Source organism: Rhizopus delemar, genomic scaffold, assembly GCF_000149305.1.
Source record: "Rhizopus delemar RA 99-880 supercont3.1 genomic scaffold, whole genome shotgun sequence".
Lineage (NCBI taxonomy): Eukaryota > Fungi > Mucoromycota > Mucoromycetes > Mucorales > Rhizopodaceae > Rhizopus > Rhizopus delemar.
In genome coordinates this window covers 4347712-4361716 of record NW_027137827.1, presented here as the reverse complement: position 1 = coordinate 4361716, position 14005 = coordinate 4347712, and the positions used below count along the sequence as shown (strand labels likewise).

General features: G+C 33.9%; 5 protein-coding genes across 5 annotated transcripts; 2 read left to right on the top strand and 3 right to left on the bottom strand.

Moving 5' to 3' along the window:
* Positions 1-3271: 3271 nt before the first annotated feature.
* RO3G_01685 (uncharacterized protein) lies at positions 3272-3694 on the bottom strand (the record flags this gene model as incomplete). The annotated part of the gene is made up of 1 exon (XM_067656276.1): positions 3272-3694. The coding sequence occupies one exon, from the start codon at positions 3692-3694 to the stop codon at positions 3272-3274; it is 423 nt and encodes a 140-aa protein (XP_067512377.1).
* A 641-nt stretch (positions 3695-4335) lies between these two features.
* Positions 4336-4855, top strand: RO3G_01684 (uncharacterized protein; the record flags this gene model as incomplete). The annotated part of the gene is made up of 4 exons (XM_067656275.1): positions 4336-4345; positions 4383-4416; positions 4531-4600; positions 4679-4855. 4 exons carry the CDS (start codon positions 4336-4338, stop codon positions 4853-4855), a joined length of 291 nt encoding a protein of 96 aa, XP_067512376.1.
* Positions 4856-6045: 1190 nt separating this feature from the next.
* On the bottom strand, positions 6046-6462 carry RO3G_01683 (uncharacterized protein; the record flags this gene model as incomplete). Its single annotated transcript, XM_067656274.1, has 1 exon — positions 6046-6462. One exon carries the CDS (start codon positions 6460-6462, stop codon positions 6046-6048), a length of 417 nt encoding a protein of 138 aa, XP_067512375.1.
* A 1381-nt stretch (positions 6463-7843) lies between these two features.
* On the bottom strand, positions 7844-9139 carry RO3G_01682 (uncharacterized protein; the record flags this gene model as incomplete). The annotated part of the gene is made up of 3 exons (XM_067656273.1): positions 7844-8500; positions 8608-8880; positions 8966-9139. 3 exons carry the CDS (start codon positions 9137-9139, stop codon positions 7844-7846), a joined length of 1104 nt encoding a protein of 367 aa, XP_067512374.1.
* A 1721-nt stretch (positions 9140-10860) lies between these two features.
* RO3G_01681 (uncharacterized protein) lies at positions 10861-13512 on the top strand (the record flags this gene model as incomplete). Its single annotated transcript, XM_067656272.1, has 3 exons — positions 10861-11036; positions 11089-11457; positions 11514-13512. 3 exons carry the CDS (start codon positions 10861-10863, stop codon positions 13510-13512), a joined length of 2544 nt encoding a protein of 847 aa, XP_067512373.1.
* Between the last annotated feature and the right edge of the window lie 493 nt (positions 13513-14005).

Sequence of the window (14005 nt, the reverse complement as noted above, 5' to 3'; positions counted from 1 at the left end):
TGATCTAGTATTGATTTCTATTGGTCTTTTCTCAATTTATCTGCGAATTTGTACCATCATTTTACGTACTTTGTTTTTGTTTTTCTTTGCGCGGTAAACTTTTACATTACACAACCGTCTTTTACCTTATTCTCAAAAAGATACAACGTCTTACAGTGATATACCTCCTAAACATATGCGTTATTTCAACATCAATGATGAAACTCCGAATTTTTATTCAAGGAATAGTTGAAGTGTAATATCAAATCAGTTCATACGCAATCACTATCCTAAAATGGCACAAATGAAAGGCTTCGGAAAATTCTGTGTCAAATTTAAAAAGAATTATGGCTTTGGGTAGCTACAAGATTCTTGTCTTGAAATAATTAAGAAGAGTTTTATCCTTTGATTGCCTATGACACCCCTCGAACGTAATCGTTACATTCGCTGGCATCTAGGCTGTCTATCTGGAATGCCTCACAACAGCGACACCACCAATCTACTATTCGATCAAACAGCACGTTGTCTGTTCCTTATGAATGCATATTCAACTATACTTTCCTTCTCCTGTTCAAGATCTGGTGTCCTACATCAACAAGTTTCCAAAAACCTCCTCCCCCTTAAATGGGATTCGGTCGAGCAGTACCGATCCTTCGTCTGACCTACACAATGTCTTAATCTTTGACATCGATATCATTCAATACCAAAGCTTCCCTTTTCCTTTTCTTCAAATACTCATTCGGACTCTCCTTTCATCAATATAAAATACTGATTTCACACACTCCTTTAATTTATCTTACTTTTTTCCCCCTTGATCCTAAATGGAATTTTTAATTCTTTATACTGTATTGGAATTGAACTGGTTTGACAGTTAAAGTACGACGACACTCTGTGCCTGTCGAAGAGTGAGTGTAAATAAAGTTTTTACTAATTTAAAAAAAAAAAGAAAAAAAATAACAAGAGTACTACATTTGGATATACATTATTCAATATTACTGTAAACCTTGTACAAAATAATGTTAATTTGAAAATCTCTTTGATGTGATTGAAGTGGACCTGTCAATACGTTTTTTAAATGCTCACGGTACATCATAGATACAGCTTCACAGACATTTTCCGTTGTTAAATGTTAAGAGATGAAATAAAAAATTCAAGAATTTGAAGGTTACCTTAAAAGTATATGTGTGTTATATGATTCACAGATGATGCCTTGTCAAAACACTTGTTTTATTAATTAACTAAAGAAAAGGATACTCTGAGGATTTATATTGAGTAAGCGGATGGTATAATGTCCTCTTTGGAGCTCTTACTGGAGCTGTGTTCAATCTAAGGCATTTGATGAATTTTATCTTTTCATTACCATCTTTGACCTGAATCCTGGTTTGAATAACTAAAGCGTGTTTTCTGGTCTTGTTAACAAGTCGTCAGAACTTCTCTCGCTTTACTTTTTGCATATTCAGGAGGGGTCTCCTTGACTATGGTAGTCCAGAACCATTTTGAAGCACTTGGTTATACTATTTAATCATTTTTTTTAGTGTCCTGTTCAATAAGCTTTTCCAATTGATGCTTTGAAACTCAAATCATTTCTGTTCAAAGGTGAGTTCCAAGTTTATTATGTATTTGCACAGCAGCACTGTAAGTTAAAGACCCTTACTACTCTCACTATCGGATATAATTTTTTTTCTCTTTTCGAATATTTACTATAATCATTAATTATGTATATTGTGTGAAAAAAAAAAAAAAAACTTTTTTGTACGACTTCCCTTTATATTTGTCATAAATCCATGTATCTGTTCCCTCTTTTATAGCTTGATAAATCCTTTGTAATTATGAATTGAATTATTAGCCAAATACTGTCTTATCCCCAGCGGACTTTTTCTTTAAAAAAAAGAGTTGAAATGATTTTGAGAAAAGTTGGACTGAAGGAAACATAATTTTAGTATTCTCCTTCTAAGAGTATGGGTTACGATAGTTTAATAAAGGTTGTATAGTTGCGAGTGATTAGTTAAAAAGGCAGAAGAGATGAGACGTCGCTTTTGTTTGTTCATGTTTAGATTTATTCATTCTATCGCAGTTAATGTTTAGAAAGACAGAAATAATATGTACAAACGCATGTATCTAACTTGTGAACCTCGGTATGATTTTAGCTATTTCCTTCTTGATTTATCATAGGAAATACACCGTACTTTTTGTGTATCAAAATCATTTGAATGATTGTTTTCATCATCACTTCTTTCTCGTACACATAATTCCATATGATATTTTAATCATAATTTCTAGCTCGAACAACAGCTTTGTTATAAGTAAAATGATATAGTGGATATAAATATTTGAATTGAATGTGATTCATATAACTATATTTTGACTCAAGCATAAGTACTGAATAGTTTTTCGTGGGAGTCTGTATGATAAAATCTTCTCCTACAAGTACATTCGTTTGCTGTACATACCTCTTTAAAGCATTTATTATAAGAAACCACATTCAAATTTGAAAAAATAAAACAAGATAAACATAGTTTTTGGATATCCTACAGCAAGATACTACTCAGAAGCAATAATGGATGTGCTATGAGAAAGAGATGATGTTACAAGCACGAATATCAGCATAACTATACTTTTCTTATTTCATTAGATAATATTATTATATAAATAGAATTTTTTTACCCCAAAAAAAGCGATTTGTACTTGATAAGTTGCATCAAAATTTCGTGTTTATGGCGTTTGATAAAGAAAAGTTAAGTCATAATATCTTTAATTTCGCCATCATTAGAAGCAAACAAGAATAATCCACTTTATCCTTACTTGATACAATTCTTTGGCGTAAATTTCATCTAAACTATTGTATCCAAAACCGCGCCACACGAAATAAAAAAAAAAAAAAGCTTTAAAGGCTTGCTCTGATTTTGACTGTAGCACGTGTAAAAATTTCCTGCAATGTATTTTGTCTTACCTTGTAGCACAGCATGTCTGAATGCTTTTACTCCTAACACGAAAAGAAATCAACTTAGCTTGTTGTATACTTGTTATAAAATCTTATTTTTGGAAAACACAAGAATAGGTTTTCATCAATCAACCTCCTCAGATTGTAGCACTCTTTTGCTTTTATTTTAACCATTCTCCCACCCCTTAAAGCATAAGAATGTGTATTTAATTTTCTCTATAATTCAAAGAATTGTTAAATATTTTTCTGTATTTATTTATTGACAAAAAGAAGTACAAGCAAAGACAAGAAAAAAGAGGATACAAGGTTATATGTTGCAATTGAATTAATTTTTAAAAGGGTGAAATGTATTTAAACAACTGACCAAGTGATTTTTCCAACACCTTTATTCATATCACCAATTACTTTCTTGAAAACTGCAGGAGTGAGATCGAGATCACCTTTTTTACATCCAGGACAAGCGTCATTAATTTTAGCAGTAACTGTACCCTTGGGCCCTTTAATCTTAATCTTCTTTCCACACCATTTTGACTTCTTACTCGTATTTCCATATTGGGCTACATTAAGCGCTACAATCATTGAATTGTTATTTTCTTTAGGTCCACAGGCACCTTGAGGGCCTCCTTCACTGGCAGGTAAAAACCAAGTACCAGTGCCAGTAAAAGTACCGCTCGTTCCTCCTCTTTTTTCTAGTTCAACATCTTTAATGGGGGCTGCGTTAATCAAGCTAGCGGCTGCGAAAATGGCAACTGCGAATAAAGAAAGGCGAGGCATACTGTTATTGTTGTTCTATGAAAATGTGTTGTTTTTCGACTACAATAAAACGTCCAGCGCTGATAAAAGTTGCAAATAAAGATCCAAAAAAAAAGGAAGTTAATTAAACAGAAAGAAAAGTAAAGAAAAGAAGAAGAAAAAAGGATAGATGAACATTTATTTATACTCGTTTTTTCTTTTATAAAAAAACGTTCTCTTAACAGATCTAAAGTATATTGAGTGACACAAGGATACAAAATGTGTTATTGAATCGGAGAGACAGAAAATAGGCACCGATAGTGATAAGTTATGTATTCACTCCGACACATAATGTTTTATGAATTATTATACGCAATGATACGGACATATGGCAAACTTATTAAAGTTAAGAAGGATATAAAAAAAAATAAGTAACAGACTTTATTAGGAAGCATATAGATTAATAGTAGGAGGTTTAGGAGAAGGTGTGTACCACCAGATACAACAATGAAAATCATGTATTTTTATTCACAAAGTATGAATGTTTTGTTCTGGGTTTTGCGTTGAGCGGAATAACCCGTTTTCGCTAATGTTAAAATAATTTTACGTTGCACTAAAAATAAATCATTCTTTTAATATTGCTCCGTTCCTCTATTCAATACAAAATATAGTAATTATGTTGAATGATTCAATGTAAGTATGATAGAAAACAAACTCATATCAATCAAAGATTACGCTTCTTTGTCTGAAGTTGGTATGGAGAGGTACAGAGATATAAATAAAAACAAAGAGCTCGCTACCGATCACTTTAATTTGGGTAGTGAATGACAGGAGAAATTAAAGCAAATAGGGAGTGAGTTTTCATTACGTGTATGTAGCTTTATGGATGTTGATTCATTTGAAGAAAATATAGATGCATTCGGAAAACCTCTTCTTTTCGCAGAATCAGTATCGCTAAAAAAAAGCACAATATCTATCATATTTTGCGTTAAATGTGTATATATCAGCTATTGTTTTAGTTTTTAGATCTGTTCATCCGAATCACCTCACACCCCTGTGAGTCTTGGCTTTTTGGAAACAAAACAACGTCGAGAGACACTCAATATTAGCATCCTGGCTCATTATATGACTGCTATAGAGAAACAACATCCTTGGACATGTATTAATTACAAAGGAAAACAACCATATTGCTTATTGTTGTAAAAATGCGACACCCACATTCAGATATTGATCATGTTCAATTCATAGATGCAAAATCTTTAGGGTAAGAACAAAGACATACCATCAGGCGCCACTGTTATGTCTAGTGGAACTGGTCCTGAGGGGATGCTGTACTTGTTGGTAAACTTTAAGACCAAGCTTTCCTTTTGCCCCCCAAAAATTACTTTCTGGCCATCAGCTGAGTTCAGAACAGAAGGAAGCCTGTCTAAATAATCCCATAACAAATTGTTTTTTTCAAAAAAAAATCTCAGCTGATTTTCTTCGTTGTGTGAAAGCGTGCCTTACTGGCCCTTTTTCTCGAAAAGTTTGAGTGCGTTCTCTAATTTTGTTTATTATTGAGTCCTTTGCATTTGAAGTAATTCCCGAACTTATTTGTATCATTTAATGTATTGATTATCGAAATGATCTAGATGCCTTAAACAATTACCTTTTTGCGACTTCTCTAGTCAATTGTCTATTGGCGCTTTTTACTAATTAACAAGGCTTCAAAGCTACAGGCCTGATGCTTAAAATTCATGCTTTGTTAGCTGCCTCACTTTCAGCTTTTCTTTTTCTGGTATTTATATTTATATACCTTGCTTAATTTTCTTTGAATGCCTTCTTTTCCATATTTAACGATTTTGCAATATTTTCTACATATGCAGATATAATTAATGCATCCCTTCATCTTTCTATGTATTCAAAGGCTTTTTTTGACTTGTGTAATACTCTATCAGCGTTTAAGTTATCACCACAAATAATCTTTGTTATTCATGTTCCTTGAAAACTGACCATAGAGGGAATATCTAAAGCTACTGTTCATTGGACTAATTAAGAGCAATTATGTCTCTTTTCGTGAATATCATAAAATCAAATATAATGTATCAGATTTCAAAAGTCAAAATTATCCATTTTATTAAAAATAAGTTATTCAAACTATAAAAAATAAACAACTGTATATAGACTAAATTATAATGGAAAATAAGATCTATTTTATAGAGTAAATACAAGGAAAAGATTGGATATATGCAAGGTAATTGTAAATGAGAATTATAAGAAGTATCTAGTGTCATTTGGTTACTTATTAAATAGTAATTCTATTATCTAAATCCACAACGTCATGCAAATAAGATTTTATTATGAAGCTGTATTTTGAATAAATATTTAGATCGGTGGCTCTTGTGTGCCTGATTTCAGATTGATTGTATAATTGCTGTATTGTTGTTATTAATAGTAGCTGCGTTGATCCACTTGTTCCGTTCGACGTATTCTGTAGGGACTTCGACAGAGCGGACTTCGCGGAAGTGACATCCTCCATCTTCTCTAAATAGCATTTCTGACAATACAATATTTGTTTTAATAGATTGGATGCCAAAAACTTTTGTCTTTAGCAAGGTGTCAAATTTTGCATTCAGATGGCAACTTGCGATGCCTTTCAGCATTGACATCATTGAACTGATTTGCTTGGTACTACCGTCAATTATCTTATCTGTATTGGCATTGTATTGACCAGAAGACGCTTCAAAGACGACCAGTTCGTTTCTTCTGTCATCATATCCCATCCCATCTACGTATCGCGTCGCATCTTGGTCTTCAGTTGAATGGTGCATGGTTGGGATTTCACACCAATTAAGTGATGATAAACCCGTTTAATTTGCGAATGTCTGAAAAATGGGTACAATATGTTGTACCCAGAACGTCCTCTCATAGTCTTTATATGGTTTTTTCTTTGTTGCTATTGTTGAACAGGTATTCGCAAAAGAAGTGAGTAAAAACTTCGTGACATTGATTAGTTTTTGTTCGTCTGGGTCAGCAACAATTTTGTTACCCCAAAGAAAAGGTGATAGACTGCCTACTTCTTGCTTTAATTCTTGCTGTAACAGTTGCTCTACAAATAGAAATCGTTTTAATGTGCTGATATTGGTTTCATTTGGTTCCTTTTGCTCGACTGTGACCATGGATTCCAACTTGGCGATGTGTTCTTGGGGAATTTTTGCCCTATTTTGTGGTTGCATCGTTTTTGAGAATTTATACACACCCTCATTTTTTCGCTTTTGTGGAAGAACCACAAATTCTGCTTTCTCAGGATCAATATGTGTTGTTACATGTACTTTATACTCATCAATTGTTGAAAAATGATTCAAGCAAGACGGACATGCGAACCTTTGATTGATTGCTTAATGTGTTTCTTTGTTGTTTGACTTTACGAAGAAATACTGCAATGAACTATGATGGCGCAGACCGCGTTTTAGCTTTGATAATTCAATTGAGTGAGCAGAAAGTAGATGTGATCTAAGGTTTCGTCCCTCAGATTTTGTCTCTTTACATATGTGACAGGTGTAGATTAAAGTAACAAGTTTTGGAGATGATAATGCGGTTGACATCGCATTGTGGACATGGACGGTTTAAAACGAGAATCAAAATGAGCATTTCCAAGGGCAAAGAAATCACCAAAGCTTTGATTTATTTTATAAATTCTGCTGCGTTCGCTGCTTTCATGGAGAGTAATGATGAAGTGATAGCACCAAAACCAGCTTAAAGAGTTGAAACTAGCTCCGGCATAGCAAGTTGGACCTGTCTATTTAATAGGAATGCTTCTTCTTCTTCTTCAAGTGACCCAAGCACTTCCACTTCAGAATTTTTATACAATTCAGTTTGGAATATCTCGCAATTCCAAAGATAGTACTGAGGATACTATTTCTTCAAAACAACAGAATCCTGCATTTGCAAAAAAAAAAATAAAAAAATAAAAAAATAAAAAAATAAAAAAATAAAAAAATAAAAAAATAAAAAAATAAAAAAATAAAAAAATAAAAAAAATATATAAATATTTCAAATAAATGTGTTTATAATTATATTTTTTACCCGTAGCAAAGCAATAAGCAAATGCGCAAGCAAGTTGAGAAAATTAGGGCCAGCTATATCTTCTTGAATATCATGACCTGTATTAAATTTCTCCTTCCAATACTCAATATCCTTGAATGCCAATCTTTAGAGTATCAACGATAGTTTGATGACAGCTCTTGGCAAAAAGTAATTTGAGTGTCGTTGGCCATTGAAACCGGCAAGGCTTTTCATTGCCTCCACGGGTAAGTTGGAAACATAACACCCCACCATTCTGTCGGTTTCCCATCTTCCTACCATTCTTTGCTGATCACCAGAGACATTCTCTTGTGCAATCATATTCAGAGCACTCTTTCGGTTGGCGTGAATCACTTTTGACGTATGGATTCCAACCATCTTGAACACGTCAACATATGTAGAATGCTGCGTCTTGTATTGAATAGATTTGAAAGGACTATCACCTTTGAATACCGCAATCTTGTACCAGTTCTCTCGTTTCTCAAAGTTTGGGAACTCTTCGTTCTCAAAGTGAAAGCGCAAAAACAAATATAGAGCCAGAGCGTCAATTGAGCAAACTTCGACATCTCTGTGACTTAACAACGAGCCATACTCAATTTTACCATACTGATTGATTTTTCCATGTGCAATAGTAGCAACCAGAGCAATATATTCGGTGAGTCCTTGGTTTTCAACTTCCAGAGAAAAAAGATCAGTAAATTCCATACCAAGTGTTATTTGGCTACGACATAACATTGCATGCCTCAAAAGGAAACATAATCTATTTCTGTAACCACGAATATCATTCTTTTCGGTAAAAAATAAGCTGCTTACTTTCTTGAGTTCCTCCTTTGAGTAACCAACATTTAACGTATTTTGCTTCTGTCTTCATAGTTTAGTCTTCTGCGCTTTACTTTCTCTTTTTCAAGTGTATCTAGGAAAGTTCTGACCAAAGAGCCTCTTGCTACATCATTGGCGTTCCATTCAAGCGCTTTTTGCGTATTGCACATGTCAGAGATAGCTTTTACATAGGCCAAAATAGATTCCTTACCCAAGGCTATAGGTGTACCGTTATCGTTTCTATGATACTTGCTACCTCGTTTAGATACGTATTCCATTAGAAAGAAGCCAAATTTTTTATCAGATATAGTGTACTCGTCCTCAAATCCTTGTTCTCTGCACCAGACCTACATTTAAAACAGATTGGCCTTCATAGTACTTAAAGCACTAGCTTTTGGTTTATCTTTTGCATAAACAATGATTGATACTTACTTTCCATTCTTCTTGTTTAGCAGAATAAGCCTTGATTGTGTTCACAGGGCGATGAACCATGCTTTGGACTATGACCATTTGGTTGCTATGATGCATAGCAGTACTAGTTTCTGCCATTCTCTGAACGCTTTCATTACTTTTAGAAGAGGAGCCGTTGTTGATTTGATTGTTCATACTAGTTCAACTTCGTTTTAATAAAGGTGTATTTAGTAAACTTAATTTATTTTCTCTTAAATAGAGATGCTTATTATTTAATACCTTAAAATAATTACTTTTGATTTATAAATTATAGCATGTTAAAACTTAATTTTCCATTCTTTTTATACTTTCTTCTACGTTAGTTAAACAGGCTTAGATCATCTTTCTCAGGTATTGTGCCAAATTAGGAAATAATCTAATGAGAAATTTTAAGAGGGTATTTCTAAACTTTTCAGCGGAAGACAAATACTTTCTTTAAAAACAATCACTGCTAAATTTTAATCAGAGCTAAAAATACTTTAAGTTTGACTGAGTCTGACGGGCCATATACTATGCTTATTGTCAATCACCATTTGCCTTTTTTCAAATTCAGCACAAGATATTTAGCAAGTTCAACACCTACCTTTTTCTACTCTACTTGAAGTATCAGCTTCAAATCTTCCCCGATGATAATAGAGACCCTAACCTGCTTTAATCTCGTTTCAAATGTCCATCAAATATGATCTATAAGCTTAAATTAGGAATTTAAACCAGTCAGTACCCAAAACTAAGATTGCCATGGTTCTCTTTTGGTAATATTGTCTCTAACGATAATTTGTGATTCATAAGAGTTGACAGCAAATGCTAACCGCTCTTTGATCCAATCAACATGCTCTTGAGTCTATACTAAGCGTCTTTTGTATTTTTTTAAAAGATCTAGCTTTATACTGTAATAAGCGATTCAAATACAAGACTTTTAATTAACAAATCGCCATTGACCTAAAAACGATTACGTTCATTAATTAATTGAGAAATAAAAATTAAAGAATGTAGTAAGTTTTCAAAATGATGACGCATTTTGGAGTATATAATCAACAACTTTATTTGGATGGTTGAAAAACACTGTGTTATGCCCTGTTAATTTGTCTTGATTTATTTGTTTTTGACATATTCGCTCATATTTCTTTTCTTAGTATGCGTTTTCTTCCGTCTGCTGTCATACCTAATTAAAATGCAAAGAGCAAATGTATGATCAAGTATGGCAGTCTTTGATAAACCAGCTAGAACCAATTATATACAAAAACGAATAGAGCTACTCTTGGTACTTCAATAATTTTTCAACATTTGATATTGTGAACATTAGATTCATTTCAATTTAAATATATTAGGTGTATATAAAGTGTATATATTTCTTATTTCTGAAATATGCTAAACTATTTCATAATGGGCGCAACAGAGTTCTAAAAAGAGCAGCGCATTATGAGATTCTTTATTATTAATGAAACTTGGTAAAACATCTAAGCATTTTGTAAAGCCATTTCGCTTCATTTATTTTGTCTTTTCTGCGATATGATTCCTTGGAAGTTAGGATTGTCCTTCAAATTCCTTTTTTAATTATACCTTAAATTTTGATGTTAGGTAATGTATAAATCAAAGAAACTTTGTACGCATCCTAATAATTTTAAGCTAGTACAAATTCAAAAAAAAGTGCAGCGCACTTTGTAGAATAGACTATCTTTTGAACATTTCAGAGCTTAAATGCTGCAAAATACTTATATTTTGCATAAGCTTAAACTTTATGAAAAGGTTATTGCGTAGAATAAATTTTGCGTCATAAAAGTTTTTTTTTTTTTTTTTTTTTTGTTTTTTCCCTCCCTCTTCTTCTCATTTCTCGGTGGAGATTCAGAAAGACGGCTTTTTTATAATTAATTGAAAAAATGTCAGATTCACCTGTAGTGGACACAGAGCTTGCCCAATTGAACATTCCAGAGGATTTGAGGGCTAATTCCTCATTTATGAAAGTAATGTCAACATTATTTCATTATGGAAACCAATCAATGAATGCAACTCAACTAGTCATTGCCATCAGGGCATTGAATTTATTGCCTCTCAGGTACTGCTGCCCTTTCTGTAATTCATTGTCCATTAATCAAATTATTTTCTAGAGGTGAAACTCCCAAAAGTACTATTCAAGGCATCATTTCCACTTCACGTAAACAGGCAAGAGATTTACGCATTTCTGATCCTTTTCGCATTGACAGAGAAGGAGCTGGACGGCAAACAAAGTATGCCATCTCAAATGAGATTATGAATGGAGTCGAACCACCGCCTCCAATCGAGATTCCTGACGAGCCAATCATCCTTCGACCTGTTGAACATCCCTATCCAGGTACGAAACGTGCACGTAAAGCAACATCATTTTATACACCTTACAACAGCTCTAAGCAACGTAAAAAACGACCAAAGAAGGGCAAAAAAGGATACGAAGATGACGATAATTCTGATGTTGAAATAGACGCTGATGAAGACTATGAGTAAGTTTTTATTTTTGTAAATGTGTGTGTTTATCATTGACCAATCTACTGTAAAGCTTCAGTGGATATAATTATGAAGGAGAAGAAGAAACGCCAGCAAATCAACAAGTGATTGAAGAGGAAGATACCATTGCTGATTACACTTTGCTTTACTCTCCCCCTACGACAGACATGGACTATATTGATAAAATTAACTTCAACGAATATCCAATTGCAGCTCATTTCGCTATAGTCCAACAAAAAGGCTATTCTTATCCTCGGTTTAGATCACATGAAAAGATTAAAATTCCAAAAGTTAATTGTGAGGATAAATTCAGGGTAACAGACATTAAAAAGGCCAATCAAGTTATTGGACGTCTCTTCGTACTCGCTGACGGTCACGGAGGACCTGGGTGCTCAGAATACTTTGTCCGCAAGACACCAGAAGCTGTCGAAAAGCTTTGTGGAGAATATGATTCGGAGGCATTTGCAGATTCCAAAGTACAAAGCGAGTTTCAATCAAAAATCAAGACCATGATTGAAGAATTGGATGAGGAATACTTGATTAAAAAAAGAGAACAACTTTCGCAAAGAAAAGACGACGAACATGTTGATAATGACGGTTGTACTCTGATCTTGAACATCTTTTTAGGAGAGTGGCTCATTAATGTTAACGTTGGAGATTCACGCTCAATACTCATCTCTGCACCCGAGCCAACGCCCGGAAAGCCTGATCTTGTTGAGACAGGAGGATTACTAGGAATTGATAATGACTACAAAATGGACGTTGTTTTTGCTTCTCAAGATCATAAGCCTTATCTTGAGCATTTAGCACGTGAGATATTAGAAAATGGTGGTGAATTTATTGATTCTGTACAGAATCGTGTCATTAAAGTAGACGTAGATAAGTTAAAAGAAGACGGCAACAGACATGCAAAACGAGTATCCCTGAAAAATGCTCGAATTCGTCCAAAGGAGTATAGCACGATTCAAGATCAATCAATTGAAGCAACTGATACAACAGAGAATCATTCTGAGGAGATCAATCAAGATGAATTACCTGCAGACCCTACGACAGCAGCGGTTAATAATGGATGGACTGCACAGAGTGCTGTACGTACAACGGCTATTCAGCCACCCAGTTCACCACCATCACAAACACAGCCAAAGAGTCATCGTGTTCCTTCACTTAATGTCGCTCGATCATGCGGTGATTTGGATTTCAAAATGGATCCACAACGTAAAATCATATCGTGTGAACCTGATGTTACCTTCATCAGAATCAAGGATCAGCCCTTAGGTGAACATACAATACTTTTGAATGGCCCACACAGAGAAAAACGAAGACACTTTTTGTTTATGAGCACAGATGGCACATTTGACTACATGTATGAAGAAACAGCTGAGAGACAAAATAGGGCAATTGCTAAAGTGATTGGACCTATGATTGAAGATGGCGAAAAGATTGGAAAATACTTACTAGAAGAAGAAGAAAGAGTTCAAGGTGAAACTATTGAGCATAATAAGAAAGAATCTGTAAATGAAGAAACCAAGAAACAAGAAGAGGATGTGGAAATGGCTGATGAAGAATCTAGCACAAAAGGCAATGAGCAAGAACCTATTGAATTAACATCCAAAGAAAACAGTAACCAACATGATTATATAAAGAGCGAGAGTAACAAGGACGAAAAAAGCAGGAGGGGCTCATACAAGGCTGATGATAATGCGAGGGTTGTTATTGAAAGCATGGAAGAGGATGGCAACCTTGAGGATAGAAATGAAAATAAAAGCAAAATTAAAACAGAGCAGTTAACAAGTCAAACAGATGTTCACTTTGCTGTTGACAGAGACAACACTGCGGAGCCAATGAAAATTGATAATGAAGAAAAAGAATTACCTCGTATACCTCTATTGTATCGTGAATTAACAGAAGAAGAAACACAGGCACGCAAAATAAAAGAACGCACCTTGGTTTACTCAGCAAGGTATTTCGCTAATAGAGAAGGTGCACAAGGCTTTTTTGCATCGACTCTGCAAGACTATGATGACTGTACGATTATCCTCGTTGAAATATAAGCCAACAATCATTTTCGATTTGGTCATGTTCTCTCTATTTCACATCTATTCTTCCTTATTCACATATACAACCCCCCTCACTCTCCTTGTTTTTGTAAAAATACATAAAAGGATCATAAATCCATTTGATTTTCTTTTCAGTAACCATATATAATTGTGTATGTGTATTATTTGTCTTTTTTAAAAAAAGATGGTGTCAAATTTAAAAGCAGGCAATAACATGAGTCTTAAAATATTCTACAAAAAAATCAAATCTTATTTTCAAGCCGTTTTTTGCATTGTTAGCATCATCCCAACCCAATAAGTTTGATTTTGACAACTTGGGTCAACTAACTGGTTTAAGCGTCAATTTCGTCTATTCATTGAACAAATAACCTACGATGATATCAATATGACAGCAGTAAAGAATCAACAGTTAAAAATAATGTTCAGCTTTAGTACAAATTCATAAATTTCAAGTATAACAAGCCTTGGAAAGCCTTTACTAGTCGTT